The 22,408-nt window shown below is 44.9% G+C and overlaps 1 protein-coding gene across 1 annotated transcript in view; it reads left to right on the top strand.

Moving 5' to 3' along the window:
• Positions 1-12,578: 12,578 nt before the first annotated feature.
• WLS (Wnt ligand secretion mediator) overlaps positions 12,579-22,408 on the top strand; it is a 55,514-nt gene continuing 45,684 nt past the window's right edge. The window contains exon 1 of the mRNA XM_050961046.1: positions 12,579-12,848. Coding sequence (XP_050817003.1) covers positions 12,743-12,848 — 106 coding nt within the window. The 5' untranslated portion in view covers positions 12,579-12,742. The remainder of the gene's footprint in view (positions 12,849-22,408) is intronic.

The raw sequence follows: 22,408 nt of genomic DNA on the forward strand, positions 1-22,408 counted from the left end.
GACCATTACTCCTTGTTCTGTCATCAGGTATCACTGAGAACAGTCTGGAAACCCCTTCAGGTAGTTGAAAGCAGCTATCAAATGCCCCCTCATTCTTCTCTTCTGCAGATTAAACAATCCCAGTTCCCTCAGCCTCTCCTCATAAATCATGTGCTCCAGTCCCCTAATCATTTCTGTTGCCCTCCACAGGACTCTTTTCAATGTTTCCACATCCTTCTTGTAGAGTGGGGCCCAAAACTGGACATAGTACTCCAGATGAAGCCTCACCAATGTCAAATAGAGGGGAATGCTCCTACTTATATAGCCCAAAATGCCGTTAGCCTTCTGGCAACAAGGGCACACTGTCGACTCATATCCACCTTCTTGTCCACTGTAACCTATAGGTCCTTTTCTGTGGAACTGCTGCCTAGCCGCTCAGTCCCTAGTCTGTAGCAGTGCATGGGATTCTTCCATCCTAAGTGCAGGACTCTGCACTTGTCCTTGTTGAACCTCATCAGATTTCTTTTGGCCCAATCCTCTAATTTGTCTAGGTCTCTCTGTATCCTATCCCTACCCTCCACCTTATCTACCACTCCTCCCAGTTTAGTGTCATCTGCAAACTTGCTGAGGGTGCAATCCATGCCATCCTCTAGATCATTAATTAACATATTGAACAAAACTGGTCACAGGACCAACCCTTGGGGCACTCTGCTTGATATTGGCTGTCAACTAGACATTGATCACTACCCATTGAGCCCGATGATATAGCCAGCTTTTTATCCACCTTATAGTCCATTCATCCAGCCCATACTTCTTTAACTTGCTGGCAAGAATAATGTGGGAGACCGTATCAAAAGCTTTGCTAAAGTCAAGGAATAACACATCCACTGCTTTACCCTCATGCACAGAGCCAGTTATCTCATCATAGAAGGCAGTTAGGTTAGTCAGGCATGACTTTCCCTTAGTGAATCCATGCTGACTGTTCCTGTTCACTTTCCTCTCCTCTAAGTGCTTCAGAATTGATTCTTGGAGGACCTGCTCCATGATTTTTCCAGGGACTGAGGTGAGGCTGACTGGCCTGTAGTTCCGCAGATCCTCCATCTTCCTTTTTTGAAGATGGGACTACATTAGCCTTTTTCCAGTCATCCGGGTCCTCCCCTGATCGCCACGAGTTTTCAGAAATAATGGCCAATGGCTCTGCAATCACATCCGCCAACTCCTTTAGCATCCTCGGATGCAGTGCATCTAGCCCCATGGACTTGTGCTCATCCAGCTTGTCTAAATAGTCCTGAACCACTTCTTTCTCCACAGAGAGCTGGTCACCTCCTCCCCATACTGTGCTGCCCAGTGCAGAAGTCTTGGAGCTGACCTTGTTCTTGAAGACAGAGGCAAAAAAAGCATTGAGTACATTAGCTTTTTCCACATTCTCTGTCACTAGGTTGCCTCCTCAATTCAGTAAGGGGCCCATACTTTCCTTGACCTTCTTCTTGTTGCTAGCTTACCTGAAGAAACCCTTCTTGTTACTCTTAATATACCTTGCTAGCTGCAACTCCAAGTGTGATTTGGCCTTCCTGATTTCACTCCTGCATGCCGGAGCAATATTTTTATACTCCTCGCTGCTCATTTGTCCAATCTTCCACTTCTTATAAGCTTCTTTTTTGTGTGTGTTTAAACTCAGCAAGGATTTCACTGTTAAGCCAAGCTGGTCTCCTTCCATATTTACGCTTCTTTCTACACATTGGGGCGGTTTGTTCCTATAACCTCAATAAGGATTTTTTAAAATACAGCCAGCTCTCCTGGACTCCTTTCCCCCTCATGTTATTCTCCCAGGAGATCCTGCCCATCAGTTCCCTGAGGGTGTCAAAGTCTGCTTTTCTGAAGTCCAGGGTCCATATTCTGCTGCTCTCCTTTCTTCTGTGTGTCAGGATCCTGAACTTGACCATCTCATGGTCACTGCCTTCCAGGTTCCCATCCACTTTTGCGTCCCCTACTAATTCTTCCTTGTTTGTGAGCAGCAGGTCAAGAAGAGCTCTGCCCCTAGTTGGTTCCTCCAGCACTTGCACCAGGAAATTGTCCCCTACACTTTCCAAAAACTTCCTGGATTGTCTGTGCACCACTGTATTGCTCTCCCAGCAGATATCGGGGTGACATCCCGCATGAGAACCAGGGCCTGTGCTCTAGTAACTTGTTAGTTGCCAGAAGAAAGCCTCGTACACCTCATCCCCCTGGTCTGGTGATCTATAGCAGACTCCCACCATGACATCACCCTTGTTGCTCACACTTCTAAACATAATCCAGAGACTCTCAGGTTTTTCTGCAGTTTCATACTGGAGCACTGAGCAGTCATACTGCTCTCTTACATACAATGCAATTCCCCCACCTTTTCTGCCTTGCCTCTCCTTCCTAAACAGTTTATATCCATCCATGACAGTACTCCAGTCATGTGAATTATCCCACCAAGTCTCTGTTATTCCAATCACATCATAATTCCTTGACTGTGCCAGTATGTAAGCATGCACAGACTCACCCCTGCGGCGCCTCCTGCTGGTATCTTCCGGGAATTAGCTCTCCAGCCTCCTGAGCACCCTCTGTCAGCTGGTGTCTTGCCCTGTGCTGGCCCCATGTCCCTCCTAGACCCCGGATGACCCTTTGTCTAGTTGCTGCCCCCAGGCAGTACCACCACCATTTCCATGGGTTTCCATCACCATTTCCAAGGGAACCCCCACCCACTATCCCAGCATCATCTCAGTCATAGGCTACTGCCAGTCACCAACTAGTCCCCGGCCCCTGGGGCAGACTGCAGTATAAGCCACTCATCACAGGCAAAGTTGGGTTTGGACCTGCCTAGGACTTTGCCTAGCCTTGGACTGTTCCCTGCTACCCCAGTACCTGTTTGGCTTTATACTAGGTCGCAGCCTGGGGGTTTTCCATGCCAGAGCTCCCCAGCTCCCATAGCCATCCCCCAGCCCTGCTCCACTCCAGGTACCTTCTCTAGCTCCCCAGCAGCCAGGCCCATCTCCTTCTACCGCTAGAGGAGACTGTCTGCTCCTGGCCCACTGCCCTCTTATAAGGGCCAGCTGGGCCCTAATTAAGCCAGCTTTGGCCTGATTGGGGCATGGCCCCCATCTGATGCTGCTTTCCCCAATCAGCTCAGGCTTGCTGCTTTCCTAGCACCAGCCCTCTCACAGTCTCAGCCCTCTCCCAGGGCTGATTTCAAGCCCTTCAGGGCAGGAATGGGTGACCACCCCGCTACACAGGACTTCTAGTTCTCTCAGCTTGTTTCCCAGGCTTCTTGCATTTGTGTATAGACACTTAAGATAACTTGCTGATTGTCCTGCTTTCTCAGTTTGAGGCAGGAGTCCTCCCCTCTTGCGCTCTCCTGCTCATGCTTCCTCCTGGTATCCCATTTCTCCACTTACCTCAGGGCTTTGGTCTCCTTCTCCTGGTGAACCTAGTTTAAAGCCCTCCTCACTAGGTTAGCCAGCCTGCTTGCGAAGATGCTCTTCCCTCTCTTCATTAGGTGGAGCCTGTCTCTGCCAGCAATCCTTCTTCTTGAAACACCATCCCATGGTCAAAGAATCCAAAGCCTTCTCTCCGACACCATCTGCATAGCCATTCATTGACTTCCACAATTTGACAGTCTCGAGCCAGGCCTTTTCCTTCCACAGGGAGGATGGGCAAGAACACCACTTGCGCCTTAAACTACTTTATTCTTCTTCCCAGAGCCATGTAGTCTGTAGTGATCTGCTCAAGGTCATTCTTGGCAGTATCACTGATGCCCATGTGGAGAAGCAGGAAGGGGTAGCGATCCGAGGGCTTGATGAGTCTCGGCAGTCTCTCCATCACATCATGAAGCCTAGCACCTGCCAAGCAGCACATTTCTCATCTTTTCCAGTCAGAACAGCAGATAGATGATTCAGTCCCCCTTAGGAGGGAGTCCCTGACCACCACCACCCACCTCCTTCTCTTGAGAGAAATAGTCTTGGAACCACCATCCCTAGGACAGTGCATCTCATGCCTTCCCAGTTGGTGGAGTCTCCTTCTGCTCCCTTCCCTCAGATGTATCATCCAGTCCACTCTCTGCATTAGTACCTATGGAGAGAACATGAAAACAGCTCATCTGTATCTGCATTGCTGGTACATAGATGCTCCTTTTTTTTCTTCTGGAGGTCACATGCTGCCAATTTTCTTCACCCTCCCTCTGTCCCCACTGCACAGCCTGCTCTGATTCTTCAGAATGTTGTGCCCATAGAAACATATCCTGATGTCTGTCCAGGAAATCTTAATTTCTGAACGGTCCTGTGTTCCTAAAGATGCACCAGTACATAATGGGGCTTCTCTGGCAGCAAACACAGATGCTGCCATGGGCAGCGGGTATAATAGGCCAGGCGAAGCTCTGCCTCCCCCGGTGCTGCTGGGGCTGCTGGACCCCCAGGTACGGGGTTGGTGGCGAAGTTTTTGCTAATTATGCCCCATGCAGGTTCCTGGACAGCTGAGGAGGCACATAGCGCCTCCTCAGCCACCCCGGAACCTGCATGGGGTATGTCAAAAGCATCTTCTAACAGATGCTTTTCCCCTGCGCAGGTTGTGTCCTGGGCAGGTAGGCATGGCACGGCTTTGGCCAGCCTGGGGCTCCTATGGGCAGGGGGCTTTGGCCAGCTCCTTGGAGTGGGCAGGCAGTGGGGGGAGGAGGCTTGGGGCTTCGGCCAGCCTGGGGCTCCTCCAGCCGAGAGGAAGGAGTATTCCGTGCTGCGGACAGCCTGTGGCTCCTCTGGGTGGGGGGAGAGGGCTTGGGGCTTTGGCTGCAGGCGGGAGACAAGAGGGCTCAGGGCTCCGGCCATGGGGAGGGCATGGATGGAAGGGTCGGAGCCAGGGCCTAGCCTCCTCAAAGGGGGGAGGTTACATCCGCCACCCATGGATGCTACAGACCATGCACACTGAGTTACTAATGTGCTGGGGGGGGTGCTCCCCCATGGCTCTGCCCCAGGCCCACCCCCGTTCCACCTCTTCTCCCCAGGCCCTGCCTCCACCCTGCCTCTTCTTGCCCCTGCCCCACCTCTTCCCCACCCCCATTCTGCTCACTCCCCTGAGCGTGCCCGGCCCTCGCTGCTCCCCACTCCCCCTGCATGATGCAGAACAGCTGATCACAGTGGGTAGGAGGTGCTGGGTGGGAGGGGGAGGTGCTGATCGGTGGGGCCGCTGATGGGCGGAGGAGGAGGCACTGATGGGGGGGCTGCCGTGGAGCATTTTTTTCCTCCGTGAAGCACCCACAGAGTCGGCGCCTATGCTGCAAACTTTTGTGGGCCTACAGGTTCAACAGTTATTGGCTCGCCTCCCTTTGCAGTCCGTGGAGAACTCCACTACAGCACCTCCGTACAACCCCCACAACATTCCATATGGCACCAGGGTCCACATCCCTATCCTTGCTGCTCCACACTGGGGGACATTAAGGACAACCACAGCTTCACATTACACTGACCTGTGAAAGCCACTGTTGCTGTATATGTAGAGAAAATGCATATGAATGTTCTCTCCCCATTGTTAAGCTCTGTTCCATTAATTTATTAAGTTTTTAATGCATTTGCTTTTAAATTGCACATATTTTTCTTCGCATTGGTTTTGTTACTGAATAAAATTCTTTTTGAAAAATAATTCCTCTTTATTAGTTCACAACATACGCTGCAGAGTACCTTGCAATTCTGAAAGCAACTACTTTACTAGTTATTGTACAGCATGACACAACTCATGGGATCAGCAACAAATACAGTGCTATAATCATAAATGTACAGCAAGCACCACAAAATTAATAGGTGCATCAACAGTGTTATATTCATAAATGTACACCCAGCACCACACAATTGCTAACAGGCCAGGAAGAGCACCGTACACCACAATGTATTAAAGTGGCGTACCGTTAAAGTGCTCTTTCAAAGCCCTCCTGAGCCTTATAGCTCCACTTGTAGCTTATGTGCTCTTTTAATAGCCCTTGTGTTTGGCAGTTCAAACTTACCAGACAGCTGCTCCACCCCAACCTTCTGCTCCAGCAGCAACTTTCTCCCCTTTGCTTCACAGATATTATGCAGGACACGGAAGGCAGCTATAACCATTGGGATGTTTTTTTCACTGATATTCAGTCTTGTGGGTAAACAATGCCAGGGCCCCTTCAGTCTACCAAAAGCACATTCAACTTACTTTCTGCACATGCTGAGCCAGTAGCTGACTCTTTCCTTGGGCTTGACATGGTGGCTTGTGTATAGCTTCATGAGCCAGGGGACCAAGGGGTAAGTTGGGTCCCCCCAGGGTCATTATTGGCATCTTAACATTGTCAATGGTAATCTGACAGTTAGGAAAGAATGTGCCCACTCGTAGCTTTCTGAACAGTCCTGTGTTCTGAAAGAGGCAAATGTCATGCACCTTCCCTGACCAGCCACCAACTTTAATGTCAGTGAAGTGTCCCCATTGACCCACCAGCACTTGCATAACCATAAAAAGTAGTCCGTTCTGTACTCTATGGCAAGATGGCCTGATGGTTAGTTTATCAATGGCAGTTTTCATCCTATTCAAAATAATAATGTAAACCACTTGTCCAGGTATGGATAGGAGTGTCACTCCTCTCTTGTTATCACAAATAAGCTTTTCAGGGATTTTACAGATGACACCTTGTAACAAAGTGGCCTTTGGTGGGATTCTACTGAAAGTATCAATTCAGGACAAATTGCTTAGAGCAGGGCAGTCACAGCCCAAGACCATGGGTCCTTCACTACTAAGGCACACCAAACCAGCCAAACAGAGAGGACTTTAGTTTTACCCCAGTGGCTAACCAGAAGTCATACAAGCAATTCTCTCAGATACTCCAGTCCCCTTGTATCACCACAAGCACCATTCCTTATGAAAACCAATACTATAATAAAAGAAAAAAAAAAAGATTCTCCCAATCCCAAAGGACCAAGCCCCAGACCCAGGTCAATATACCAGTCAGATCTTACCCAGAAATCACGCTGTTGCCACTCTTTTAGAATCTAAAATCTAAAGGTTTATTCATTAAAAAAAAAGAAATATAGATGAGAGTTAAAATTGGTTAAATGGAATTAAATACAACAAGTGCAAAGTTCTTAGTTCGGGCTTGTTTCAGGCTTTATGGGATCACTGATGATTTAAACCAATCAAGTCTCTGGAGTACAAACACCCTAGCTTGGACGGGTTGTTCAGTTCTTTGTTCAGAGCTTCAGTTTCAAGCACAGTTTCTCCAGAGGTCAGAAGCAGGATTGAGGACAAAATGGGGGGGTGTCCAGGGCTTTTTATATCCTCTGCCATGTGGAATGACCTCTTTGTTCTTATCGTGAGAAATCACAGCAGCAAGATGGAGTTTGGAATCACATGGGCAAGTCACATGTCCATGCATGGCTTAGTTTGCAGGCAGCAGCCATTGCTCACATGCTACCTTGAATGTTCTCAGGAAGGCTCCTCAGATGTGGATTGGATTCTCCCAAGGTCCATTGTCAGTTAAGTGTTTCTTGATTGGGCACTTACTCAGAATAGTCCCTTTTCAAGAAGCTGACCAAATGCTTCACTGATGCTACTTAGAAGCAAACACATTGAGATACTAGAATACAGCCAATATTCGTAACTTCAAATACAAAAATGATACATACATACAGACAGCGTAATCGTAACCAGCAAATTACAACCTTTTCATAGACACCTCACTTGACCTCCTTTGTACAAGATTTGGTGCAACTATAGGACCTTGGTTGCAACAATGATCTATACAGTCACAGTTCATGTCAATAACGTCACATACCTCTTCTCCAATCTTTAGGACAAATCTCCTTTTCCCAAACCATTCTTTACAACAGTGGTCCCCAACCTTTTTGTGACCACTGGCACATTCATGTTTTCAGAAGAGTGTGGCGGGCACCAACAATTTTTCAAGGCTTATTTTGTATTTGTACATTAAATAATACAAAAAAACATATTTAATATTACATAATATATGAATCCAAAGAGAAGAGAGAAGCCAGAAAGAAGCCGTGAGGACAGAGAACACTAGCACCTGCAGCCCCGGAGCACTCTGTTCTCAGCAGGTGCGGGGGCCTGGATTCTCTCCCCTGCTGGGCATTAGGCGGGTCTTGTGCCTGCCAGGGACCGAAAACACTGGCACCTTCAGCCCCGGACCTCTCTGTCCCTGGCAGACACGGGGACGCAGCTTCTCTCCCCAGCGGGGCACTAGGCAGGCCCCACACCTGCCAGGAACAGAGAACACTGTGCCTGCAGCCTGAGTTCTCTGTCCCCGGCAGGTGCAGGGCCACAGCTTCTCTCCCCTGCTGGGCACTAGGCGGTCGCCTATAAATGCCCTGGAGGGCGTCATGGTGCCCACAGGCACCACGTTGGGGACCACTGCTTTACAACATGCACATGTAAATCACAATCACTTCCTCTCCAATTTTTAACTTTTCAGCATCTATCTTATCACAGTTTGATGCTTCACCACTCTTCAGGTGGTTTATGGTCTCAGTTACTGCCTCAAAGGGTATTAATTCTAGTCATACAGGTAAGTCTGCTATTTTGCAGATAGCTCAGAGTGTGGTTCTGGCTGGTTGAGCATAGCCTGGAGATGTTCCAGCCAATGGGGCTCTCTGTCTTTCGTCTGAAGTTAAAATTGTACCATCTTGAACTTCACAATGCCACTACAAGGTCCAAGACTTGCCATGTGAGTTTTTTAGATACTAGCAGAAGCTTTTTAGAATCACCTTTCTTGTACACCTCTTCAGCTTCTCTGGCTTAATTTTCCATCCATTATCTTCTGGATGATCTTTTAACTTCCTTGTCTTTGTCCACATATTCTTGTGGCAGTATAGCTCTTACTGCTGTCTTGTTCTTGTTGGATTCTTTTCTTTAATTCTTTCCTCTCTTCATGTAATTACTTGGAGCCATTCTTTCTGAGACTTTCTCATCCCCATTGTAGTTCTGGCTGCATTCACACTTACTTCTTTGAAAAACTGCCATTGTTCTTTTGTGTCTTCTATCAGTTTCTTTTAACTCTTCAGATCTATCTATTGCTAAGCTACAGGTTGAAATACACGTTCACTGGTGGATCTGCTAACTTTCTGGTATCATACCTTGCATGAAGTTGCCTTCTTTAGTTTTATTTTTGATTGTCTCAATAACAAGATGGTGGTCATTTCCAACATCAGCATTAATATACACCCTAGAGTTCAACAGCAATCTTCTCCAGCACCTACTAACAGTAATATATGGTCAAGCTGTTTGTGGGCGAAGCCATCATTTGATCTCCATGTCAGTTTATGTCTGTCTTTGTGTGAAAACAGTGTATCCCCCAGTGGAAAGATTGCACAGATCACAGAGTTCAACAAAATGTTCTCTATTGTCAGTCTGTCCTGGGATGCCATGCCTACCCATAATGCTTTCATATCCAGTATTATCATCATCAACCTGTGCATTAGATCTCCCACAAGGAAACAATGTCATATTTATTGATCTTCCAAGGATGCACTACAATCTTCCATAGAAATAGTCTGTTCATTGCTATTGTCTGTTGGTGCATAACACTGAACAATTGTGAGTTGCATGGTTCATCACAAAACAAGCAGTCAATATTTTTGACTCTACAGCAGGGGTTCTCAAAGTGGGGGTTGTGACCTCTCAGGGGGTTGTGAGATTATTACCTGCGGGATCGTGAGCTTTCAGCCTCCACCCAAAACCCTGCTTCAACTCTATCATTAAAATAGTGTTAAATATTTTAGAACGTGTTTTTAATTTGTAAGGGGGGGTCACCCTTTGAGGCTTGCTGTGTGAAAGGGATCACCACTACAAAAGTTTGAGAACCACTGCTCTACAGGTTCTAATTCCTTCAGTGATTTAGCAGCTTCCTTGCAAAATAATAAGGCTGTACCTTCCCAGTATTTGTCATTCTCTTCCAGAATATAAAGCCATCACACCATCTGACAATAATTTGCCTTGTCTAGTCCACCTCATCTCAATCAGCCCAAGTATACTTGGGCCAAAGATTTTCATTTCTCTGATAACTTGCATCATTCTGTCTGTGCTTCAAAGTGATCTAATATCCCAATACCCAATTCTTGTCTTAATCTCAGCTGTGAAGCTACCTTGTTTCAGATGAAGAACTTTCTTGCAGCTTTTATTCTCCATCATCCTAGCATCAGCTGGACTTGCTGGTTGACCAGTACTATCTTGTCTTACATCCAGCAGACCGTGGTTCTCCACAGTTGATTATTGTATTTGCAAATCTGTGACAGATTCGGCTTGTCTCTCTGGCATGTTTCCATAATAGAAAGCATTTTTGCATGGACAGGTTGTTAGCCTGACATACAGTCCTTACCAGGAGGACACCACAGAAGGTAATCCAGTGCTTAGTGAATCCAAAGTTCCTCACTACACTACTGGCTGGTCTCCAGTGCTACCCTTCTATTTTTTTCACTTGCCCTTACTAACATAAGACTGTCTGAATAATCTGTATCAGTACCGTCTTGCATATAATGAACCTGGAATTAAGGAAGTTGAATCCCAAATTCATGATGTGCAATTTGGCAGTGCTCCCTTAATGAGGAAATATGTTGGTTGGAAAGTAGATTCCCTTATTAGTTAAAGAAAACAGTACAAAGGATGGGATTTAGCTGAAGTGATTTAAGCCTTGATCTTGCAACTACAAATGAAAGGGCCGACACATTCTTACATGTGAATGGACTATTTCTAAATCTCTGTTAAGGAAGATAAAAGTACATGAAAAATTACCCCTGGTTAGACCACCCAAAACAATTCTTCTCCCCACCTTGATTTCTACTTATAAAAAGTTGACATGTGCCCCGTCATCACATCATACTAACTGGCCAAGAATTAATTAGCCTACACTGGCCAAGCTCTTTGTAGTTTAATCTTTCCTCACAAGTTAGTCCTTCCAGACCCTTAGTCTGTTTTATTGCCTTTCTCTGAATTTTTTCTAACTTCTTGTTTTTCTGGTCCTGAGGTGTTAATTATCTCTATTATTGAATGACCAATGGCCTCATTGTTCAGACTCACATAGATATGATCATTGTCCCAAAGAAACGTGAATACAGGTGTTTGGGGTTTTTTGGTTTTTTTTGCTGCCATACTGCAGTGCAAATGCTTATGTCATTTTACTATCACCTCTGTTCGTCTCTTGTGCTATTACTGCTTCCCAGCTATCTCCATTTCATTGAAAATATATATATATATGTTTCAGGTTATTCTTACTGGTTGCTGTTTGCATATTTGCCCAGCTGGCTCCCATTTTGATATGCCTCGCCCATATTCCTATCTCTTCTGTTCCCTTTGCATTGTTTATATTCTCATAGATGTTTTCAATACCTCCCAATCTAGTTTAATCTGTAAATGGTAATGTTCTATTTATTAAAGATCTCAGCAGTATCAAGATGTTAAATAATCAGGGTTAACAGTGGTCCCTGTGGAATCCCATAAATAACTGAAAAGCAGTAACGCCAGAAACCACTAATGAGGGCAGGGGTGAACAGAGTGAATTAATTCTAGATTGTGATATGGCAACATGTGAGCAAACGTACTGTCAGAGACCAGCTAGTGATAAGCCCTCTCTAAGGCACTGGTGAGATTGCAGCTAGAACGCTGCATTCAGTTCTGGGCATCTCCAAACTTTATAATTTGGAGGACATTCAAAGGACAGCAACAAAAATAATTAAGTGGTTGGAGGAACTGAAGTAAGGAAAGGACTTTGGCTGAAGTATCACTAATTGGAGGAGGAGACATAGCCTTGAGCATCTGAAGGACCTGAACACCAAAGAGGGAGAGCCTTGGTGGCATAATGGGAAGAAACTGAATATCATAGAAAACTTACTGCTGTCTTTATCTGGAGCAGCAACTGCCCTGACTGCTTGTGGACACTAAAGAACTTGTTTTGTACACGTGTATGGTCTTTGGTGTCCTGGCTTAATTTCAGCTTAGTTCACTTTATGCCTCATCTAAACTCTTCCTGCTGTATCAGATGGATATAGTATTCATTTGTGGTGTTAATGTTCGCCCTTAAAGGAAGTTTGCATCTCGCCCCAGGGTGACTGTTTCAGCAGCATATTATGTCCTTTACCTTTACCTGCATTTCAGTGATGTGTTAAAGTCTTTATCCACTGGGGCATCCTTTATTTACCCTACATTGAGCTTTGAAATCCTACTTCTGGAAGGTGCTAAAATAGAACATAATGTTATTAAAACCATGGATAATGCTTAGCACTGAAAGCACTTAGTGTTTGTAATGCATTATGGACAAAAAAACCTACTAGGCTAGTGCAAACCTCACCCTTAAAACTGCCCTGGAGAACACTCTCAAGGGGACACTCCTGGACTGGACTAGCCCTTCTATGTTTGTGGTCTTCAAAAACCAAAACAAGCAACCCTTGAATGGGCAGCTCTGCCTTTTCCCGCAGCTGAAGAGGCTGCCACTGCTGTATGAGACTGACACCAATATCTGCTGCTGCTGAATGGATCCGGGAGGAGAAAAGGGGGGGTGGGGAGTGGAGAGGAGGAGGTAGGTATCATGTGATTTGCTTTCCTGCTCCTTTAAAGCAGCCACATGCAGCCGAGTACCGGCCACAATCACAGCTCTCAGCAGAGGGGGAGCCAGATCCGGCCGTGCCTGGGCAATCTGTGCTGAGTCTGTCTCCTTTCCATCCCTGCAGCACTTCCAGAGCCTTAAGTTTTGCAGCGAGAGAGAAGGGGGGTGGAAATCTCTGCAAAAATGGCTGGGGCAATTATAGAAAACATGAGCACTAAAAAGCTGTGCATTGTTGGAGGGATCTTACTGATTTTCCAAGTCATCGCCTTTCTAGTGGGAGGTCTGATTGGTAAGTGTTAAAGGTGCAAACTTTCTCCTTCGCTCTGTCTTGTTGTTTAGCTACTTGTTACTGTATCACTGTCTTGCTTCTATGATCTAATTAGTCCTGCTATTGTAGTTAAGAAAACATAGCTCCGCGGGTCTCTTTGTGCACATTTCACTCTAGTGGCTACAAGAAAAGAAGGGGCAGGAAAAAGTTTTTTTGGCCTAGTTTCAGTGTCTGCTCAAAGAACGAGGAAGGGGGAGAAAATCTTAAGCATGGCGACTGATCGTGCATGGAAGTGTTGGGTTACAAAGTTTTTTTTGTTTTGCCTTTTTTTTTTTTCTCCTTACCTTCAACCCTTTTCTCTCTTTGAACCGGCTGCAGGAGGAAACCTAATCTCCTTCAATAAATAAATTAAAAAAAAAATCAATGAGCTGCTCTAGCAGAGGAAAGGAAGGTTTTTATTGTCTCTAATTTGCGATGTTTTGTATTTAGATCATTGTTTACTTTTATTCTCCAACAATCTGCTGTTTTAGGTTGTATTTCAGCCTGAGGGGCTTTTAGGGGTAGGTATTCCTAACATAATGTGTTGTGAGCTTTCAGCAAAGCTGGAGTGAGAGGGAGAGACTTTTGGGTGGCCATGGTAGCAAGTTCTTCTCCTAGCTTTGTGCTTTGAAGGTTTTTCTCACCTAGCCCGGGAAGGGCGGGTGGGGGTGGGGGGGCGGAGGGGGAGAAAACTCCTCTGATCCTGCTTCAAGAAGCTTGAGACTGTTTTGTTGTTTGTTTTTTGTTGTGAAAAGTTTTCTGGCTATTGCTTATGGGCTTGAAAACGCTCCCTTCCCCACATGTGTATTGTGAACACTGCCTCCACTTTACCTCCTTGTTGGTACCCTGCGGGTAAGAGATGCTGTCTTGGCCATCTTTGCGTCCTCACTCTCAAATCTCAGAATCAGGGAAGCTGCTGTGATGGGGCTCCACAGACATCCCATTAACTGGATCTTTATCTTGCTCCCTTTGTTAATGAAGTGCCTGTGGCTGCAGCTTCCCAGAGCCACTTCCAAAATACGCTTTCTGGTGGAAGCCAACTGGTCCATACTCTTCAGCAGCACCAAACTTTCCCCCACCTGTGCAAACTTCCTGGATGAAATGTTAGAGCCACAGATTTTTATTTATTTTGCCTTGAAGGGGGCAAGTTTATTGTTTCACTACAAAACATTTATGGAAGTGCTGACATAACTTGTAATTCTCTTTGCCCCCATATTCTCATTCGCTGCCTATTGTCTAACTTATCCTGTCTGTGATGGTTGTGATTTTTGGTGGAGAGGGAGAGTTGCTGAGGAGATCCCAGAGTTTGGATGGTCCTGGAGGTGTGAACTGTACATGGGAATAGTGCCGAAAGCAGTTTTGTGGGTGGCTTTACTCCCTAAGGTGTCTGTTCCTTGCCCAGCCACTACAGCATCCAGACAAATATTTCTTGTGTCTTGATAAATGGAGGATGAGATGGCCGCGGCAGCAGCAGCATCTACTAGAAGAGACTTTGCCCCAAACCAGGCGAACTACAGAATCTCCTAAAATCCTTCCTCTTTTGTCCCTTTCTATGAGGTGGAAATTATCCAACAAATTAGACAAGAATTTGTCCTCCACATCTCTATGTAAGGTTACTCAGGGCTCTGATGTGAGTGATGGCACTAGCTAAGATTATCCAATAGACATAATTTGCTCATGAGTGGTTGCTGTAAGGATTTTAATTATGGCTGATCACAAATCCAACCAACATCTTTTACTTTAGGAATAAAGCGGGGCTATTACCATACCTGACCTTTACCAATTCTTCTCATTTTCCTTTTATAGCCTATGAACCAATGATCTATCTACACCCCCAAGAGCAGATCCATTATGTCTTGGTATGCAAGAGCACCTTGAATTTCTAGAACACTTATTTGAGAATTCTTAAGTGTCCTACAAACGTAACCTGCAGCATCCCATGAGGATTTTTACAGCTTGTGTAGAAATGAGGCATAGACCCTTACTGATTTGGGCAAGGTCAATCACAGGATGTCTGGCAAACCTGGAAAGAGCTGGTATTATTTCAGTCCTGTGTGCTTGAATCACAAAAGGGTAACATTACAGAGAGGGCTAACAGTCCAGACTTCCATAACTCTTAAAAGCTCTGCTCTGGTTTAAGCATAAGTTATTGGGCTAGATGCCTTGATCACTTGATGAAATTCTATGGCCTTTGTCATGCAGGAAGGTCTGACTTTTTTGATGCTAATAATGGTCCTTTTTTTGGTCTTAAACTATATGAATCCATTAACATCCTTATTTCCAACTTGCCCAATTTTCATCTGAAAATAGGGTGACTGAACAGCAGTATTCCTTATTTTAGTTGTAGAACAGCTGTGACAAACACAAGAATGCTCATTTAGAGCCAAAATGACTTGGATCCTACAAGTTAGTTTTCACTTTTCTGTATCTACCATTCCACTTGCAGGTTGTGGACACAGCTACTTCTTTGAAAAAGAAATCCTGCTGAAACAAGATGGTGAAGTAGTGGTGATCAAAGTTGGCATGCAAAAATCCTAAAGGGTGTTGCACAATGGCCTTCTCATCATAACTGAGGATACAATTTCTCAGGGACTGCTCTAAGAACAAAGCTACACCAGTTAAAACTACCTCAGTGCCACATAATATCTTTAGTTAAACCAGTGAATCTCGGGGGAGGCCTAGTTATTTATTGTTAGTGATCTTTTAATCCTTTTATCAAGGAAGCTGCAAATATAAGTGAAGTTGGACCACCCACAACAATTCCTTCCCTTTGTGGGTTTACAACCATTTAGTCATTGTCTAGGTTGCTTGATGGTGAACTCAGTTTCTAATACTCTAGCAACAATTGCATGTACAGTATTTGCTTATACTTACACATTTACTTTTAAAAAATTTGCATATGTAAACTGGGTGTGATCCTCCAGATCTGGCATGTTGATAGTGTACTCATGGTGCAAAATTTACGCTAGACCACCTGCACTAAAATGTTACTTCAGTATTCAGTACTGAGTATCTTCTGAGCTCTTCTGCCCCCAACAGAGTCCCAGTGTCTTTCAAACTATGGTCCCTGGAGCATCAGTGATCCACACAAACCTACTTAGTTCATACAATGGAAATTCTCTGAGTGGAGTTTAGGGAAAAATAGGTCCATGGCAGGATTTTTGTCTTACAAAGTGGCCTGAGACTTAAAATATGAACAACTGCCATACATTAGTCGATAAACACTTCATGGCTTTGACAGGAATAGTAACTTCACACATCAGAACCTTGGTCTTATTTAAATTACTACAATATAAGCAGGGATGGGAGCTGAAGGTGCATCTGAAATGGTGCCTTTGGTCTGCTTTGGTTAAGTCTAGCATAAAAAAAATCCTCAATATTTTTTTTATTTTTAGTCTATCCAGGTCTAGATACATATACAACTGGAGCACAGGTACAAAGGTAAAACACCTCTCTGTTTTCAGAAAATTAGGTCATGTTTCAGAACAAGGCCTAAGTGATGTTCTATGTTAACAGGTTACTCTGTTGTCTGACTTGGGAACTGCAACAAAACTACATGTTTTGAGCCTGTGGATCTGCCAGTGCTGGCTGTCAGTCTAGTTTTGGACACTAAACGGTATCCATACCTAAAATATAATAAGGCTGCAGACATGCTGTTTAGGAAGCAGGGCTTTTATCAGTATTCACATGGAATTGTATGTCTGACTGAAGTAAGGAGTAACATTCTTACCAGGGCTAAGGTCCTGCTGAAGTCAATGGAATCTTTGCTTGAAGTAGGGAGGAGTAAGCAGCCCAGAAAGGGGGATTTTTTTCCCCATCATACTTCTGGTATGAAATGCTGACTCCAGGCAACTGGAATTATGTGAAAACTCTGTACCTACTGCTCTCCAGACAGCAGAAGTCAATGGGGGACGCTACCTGAGCTTTGTAGTAACAGTTCATTGATATGTGTAGTTCACTCTCCTAAATATTGTACAAATGTAATTGTAACTGAGATTGTGGGACATGAAGGAGATTAAGAGAAGGCTCCCTCCTGTAAATAAAGTGACAGCTGTTTACACAGCAGAAATGAAGGCTGGGTGTGCAGTATGCCAGACGTCATGGACTAGCCAGTGTTAACAAACAAGGACATTTTGTGAAGCTAGTCAACCACTGTGGTCAGCAGCAATGATTATGAGAAACTAGGGTCGGGACTTGATTTCATTGGTACCAGGAAGCCCTCATAATCTTTAAGGCTGGAAGGGGCCATCATGATCAGCTAGTCCGACCTCCTGCACATCACAGGCCACAGAACCTCACTCATCCACTCCTGTAATAGACCCCTAATCTCTGGCTGAGTTTTATTGAAATCCTCAAATCGCGGGTTAAAGGCTTCAGGTTACAGAGAATCCACCATTTACACAGTTTAAACCGGCAAGTGACCCATGCTCCATACTGCAGAGGAAGGTGACCGCTCCCGCCCCCCCCCCGCCCCAGTCTAAGCCCTGCCTGCTGACACTGAGTTTACTCTGCCCTTGGCACAGAGGCCTGGTCTGGGTGGGGGGGGGTTCGTATATGAGAATAGCGTAGCTGACGTCAACGTATCTTAGGTCAACTTAACTCCCATCCTCACGGCGCAGGGTCAACTGCTGCCTCTTCCCCCATCAACTCCACTTCAGTCTCTCACCGTGGTGCAGTACAGGAGTCGACGGCAGAGCGATCGGGGGTCGATTTATTGTCTACACTAGATGCGATAAATCAATCCCTGATAGATCGATCACTACCTGCCAATCCAGCAGGTAGTGTAGACGTACCCAGAAGGTGTTCAGGATTTGGGAGGGGTGTGGCCAGAGTGATCTTTTCCCATAACTGCTACACAGCCACAGAAGTCTTGAGTTGCACTAACTAGTAGCTGGCTCTGGGCAGCTCCAGGGTCAATATAAGCCACAACTTCCTCTCCCATCTTTGCTCTGATTTCTGCACAAGCGTAAATCTGACCAATGCTCTCCTCCTTGGGAGATGCATATGGACTCCAGCTCTAGTCTTGTTGGGAATGTTCTTTCCTTACAGAAGCTTTGCTTTCCTCCCCCCAAACTCCTTTTTCAGGTATGGTGTTATGGTGTGGATGTGCCCCCTCCCCCCAGCAGCTCAAATAACCACTGGGTTTTAAAATTGGCCTTCTAAGACTTGTGTGTCTTCCACGGAAGAGCCAATTCAGGATTGAGGAGTTTTGCGCGGGGGGGGGGGAGGAGGAGCCAAAAGGGGGTGGTGGAGTTGCCAATCTCAAGCAATCTTTACCTGAGTCAATATGGAGAATTGTTGACAGTTATCTTACACACACACATCCCTCTGGGATGGAGGGAAAATTATATATGCAGTAAGATTCTTTTAAAAGCAATGGAAAGCTTACTATTTTTCTGTTTCTTGGAGTCTGAGTGAATATTTTACAATAAATTGTATTTGTTTGTGGTCTTAGTTAGAAAGTATATTTACCTTTTATGTACAGCTAGGACATTAGTTGTGTCCTTAGAGAATTCCGTTTGCACTGCTGGTGCTGTGGTAGCATATTAAGCAGGGGAGCTTAGACCATACCTGTGCATTGCAACATGATTTTGATAATCTGTGTAGATATGTAATCTTAGTTACTCAGGAGTACACAGTCTGAGACTGGATTGCTCTATTTTAAATATTTGGAGTAGGGATATCTTCCCATTGTCCCGACTCCCCTCTGGCTTGGCATCTGCTGTAATTCTACATCTCCCATGCATCAGTATGATTTGACCTGTGCTTCAGTATTTTTTTTTCCAGTTATGTATAAGACTCTGTGAAGATGTGACAACTTCCCAATAACTCTTGCACATCCTTCTTGCACAGGTTCTAGGCTTCCCCATAGTCATTCATGTGAAGACTACAAACTGTCTTGTCGCTAGGATTTTTGGTAACTTGAGTTAAGAGCACATCTTTCATGTAGTAAAAAGGAGGCCAAAGAGTGGAGGTACTGCTGAGGCTTGAAAGCATGCCTTACAGCCTCTGGTTTTGCAGGTGACAATTTTTACACAAGAGAAATTAAGGTTTTCATTCTAGTGTATAAAGTTGCTGGGAGGAGAGACTCATTTAAAAACACTGAGCATCACCACTTGCTTGCACTTGGTCAAGGCTGAGCAAACTCTGAAAAGTCCATGTGCTCCAATAAAAACAATTACTTGCAGGTCTTAACTACTTAGGTAATGAACCATTTATATAAATGGTTGAGCAGTTATCAACAATTCTAGTTCATTATCTAAGAGTCTGCTCTGTTACTTACCCATGAGTTTTCTACAGGGTTTTTTTCCCCCCTCCTCTGATTTGATTACACTTTTAGGACTGGATGTTGCTTCTGAGAACACCATGCAGACCGCCAAAGTAAAATGGTTGTGAATTCCAGCACAAAACATTTTTTTTTTTTTTATATTCCTGATTTTCTTTTGTTGTTTTGACACTCCAAAACTATGGACAAGTTGTGCTGAATAGGTCCATGCTGTACTGTGGACACGAATACTGATAGACTCTCTTGTGTATTGAAAGATTCCTTCAGCCTGAAATCTTGGCAGGGATTCTGGGAGCTGATGGAAAAACAGAAATGAAAGGTCATGTCTATTTAGTTTAGGTCTACTCAATTCTTCTTTTAAGAGCTGTTACTGTAGCTGAATGGGCAAACGTGCCAAAGTTGACTATTCCCAGATACAAACTTTTGTCCTTTGAGGAGCAAGCAGTAAACTTGACAAAGTAATATTTTAGATCTTCTTGTAACTGCATCTCTTTCAAGATAACAATTAACCTGAAAAGTCTGGGTGACAGAAATTCTGTGCTTCATACTTTACGTAAAGTGAAAACAACTGCACAACTTCCATCTTAGTTGTGTCTGGTTTTAAGTATAACAAAGTTTTTATTTCTAAATTTTATCTGAAGATTCACCAAGTGGTGATGGTCTGCCTCTTTAATTGTCTGTCTCTCTCTCTCAAAGACTAAACAGGAAGTCTTTCCCTGGGAAATAGCATTTGTTGTCTTGCAGTTAAATTACAAGTCTCTCCTGTTAACCCAGGAATGTCTCTGAAGAGGGAAAGGCGTGCATGCATGCATTCCAGTGTTTCCTTAGCACTAGTTCAGGCATGTGTGAAATACTCATATAGGCAACCACATGTATGTCTGGGAGAATCTAAGCTGTTGATTTCAAAATGCAGAATTAGTGTCAGTATCCATGTATTGGAGGAAAGAAGCACTAAGGAAATATCTGTTTTCAAAACACCACTGCTTGTAGCATGAGATAGATGGGTCACCACTGCAGTTACAGATCCCCATTTTCAGGGACTTACTAGCTTGACTCAGTGTAGCAGGAAACACTGTTTGATTTTACCTGAAAACTAACAAATGAGAGCTTGGATGAAGATTCAGCTTGCTTTGTAATTAGAAAATTTAATTCTAGCTTTTTTAAGTTAATAGAATATCTTGGGTGCATGTTTGTGCACTTTATAGAACTCAAAATGCTGGTTCTTTGGTGTACAATGACAACTATCTGTGTACTTAAATGCAGTGTCTGAACACACTGGAACATGGATTCACAATGAAATTTAAGCAATTAGTTAAATGGGTCTTCCACAGGTGATTCTTTTCCAGGTGCTTTTAAAAGCTAAACCCTGTCTTCACATCTGTAGGAAGTATCTCCTATTTTGGTTTTGTTAATTTAGTTTTATATGAGAAGAGCACAGTAAGAATTCAGCACCTTGTGAAACCATGGAAGTGGAGCAGTGAGGTACGTGCCTGCTCCCTCTTTCATGTACTACCATATGTAAGTACACCCATCCTGCTCTTGTGCTGCCGCTCTACCATATTGCTCACTCTGGGATTTGGCACTGGCGGCAGTGTGACTTTGCTGATAGTACCAAGATCTGTGGAAACAATACCCTTTCCCCAAAGATCTTGGCCTTTCTGTACTTCCTATGAAAAGCCATCTGAAACCCCTTCTGTCAGAAATAGTACAAAAGGCTCTTGTACCTCAGTGTTGACACTGACTGGGAACCCCACCAGTCTATATCCTTTGTTTTGTTTGTAAACACGTTGGGAGTAGTTATTACTATTGATCTGTGAGCAGTAACTTAGGATACCAAAAAACCTCTAAACATGTACTCTGAAGAGACCATGCTATGCAGAACGACTGATTTGCTTAGACAACTTCTCCCTTCTACCATCTATGGCTGCAGTTATGCAAGAACTCAGCTGTATACAACTGCATGTAGTCCCCATATGACAATGTTGCAGGGTAATGATAGGGTATGTCTACATCTACAATTTTGCAGCGCTGGTTGTTACAGCTGTATTAGTACAGCTGTATAGGGCCAGCGCTGCAGAGTGGCCACACTTACAGCAACCAGCGCTGCAAGTGGTGTTAGATATGGCCACACTGCAGCGCTGTTGGGCGGCTTCAAGGGGGGTTCGGGGAACGCGAGCGCAAACCGGGGAAGGAGACCAGCTTCCCCGCGGTTTGCTCTCGCGTTCCCCGAACCCCCCTGCAAACCGCAGGGAAGGAGACCTGCTTGCTCGGGGGTGCGGGGAACGCGAGAGCAAACCGCAGGGAAGGAGACCTGCTTGCACAGGGGGTTCGGGGAACGCGAGAGCAAACCGGGGAAGGAGACCAGCTTCCCCGCGGTTTGCTCTCGCGTTCCCCGGACCCCCCTGCAAACCGCAGGGAAAGAGACCTGCTTGAAGGAGAGGCTTCCTCAGGTATGCTGGGATACCTGCTTATTCCACGGAGGTCAAGAAAAGCGCTGGTAAGTGTCTACACTTGATTACCAGCGCTGGATCCTCTACACCCGAGACAAAACGGGAGTACGGCCAGCGCTGCAAACAGGGAGTTGCAGTGCTGGTGATGCCCTGCAGATGTGTACACCTCCTAAGTTGCAGCGCTGTAACCCCCTCACCAGCGCTGCAACTTTGTGATGTAGACAAGCCCATAGTATGGAGCAGTTTTCCCTCTACCCATGCCACTCCCCCCCCCCCCGTTTGCATTGACTCCCTTCCACACCACATAACAGGAGTCTATGTCCCTAATTTATTCTCTCTTCCTCCCCCCACCCCGGTCACTTTTTACAAATCTTGAACAATGTATTCTTGTTACTTTTCTTGGGACAGTGCATATCTGGTCTTGTTTATATGACTGATTGGTATGGTTCAGTTCCAATGTATAAAGCCAACAATAAGTGCATTCTCTAAATCCAATGGACAGTGTCTTAATGATGAACCTATCCTAGGTGGTGGTGGTTCTGAGTGAGAATCTCATAAGCAGATCGCCTGTTGAGGGGTGCTGGACTCAGTTAGATGATCTATGCTTGGAGAGTGGATCTTATTTTATTGGAGAAATCTTAGGGAATAATGTTCAACTAGTAGACCCATTAGGGCACTGATCAATCTTGTATCTTGTCAAGATTCTCCTTGATATGGGCAAGATATGAAATACCTAGCAGAAAGCCCCAACTCAGGCTTGCAATGGAAAACAAGTTACAGTTGTAATTATGGAGTTACTATTGCTG

The sequence above is a fragment of the Gopherus flavomarginatus genome, chromosome 7 (assembly GCF_025201925.1).
Source record: "Gopherus flavomarginatus isolate rGopFla2 chromosome 7, rGopFla2.mat.asm, whole genome shotgun sequence".
Lineage (NCBI taxonomy): Eukaryota > Metazoa > Chordata > Testudines > Testudinidae > Gopherus > Gopherus flavomarginatus.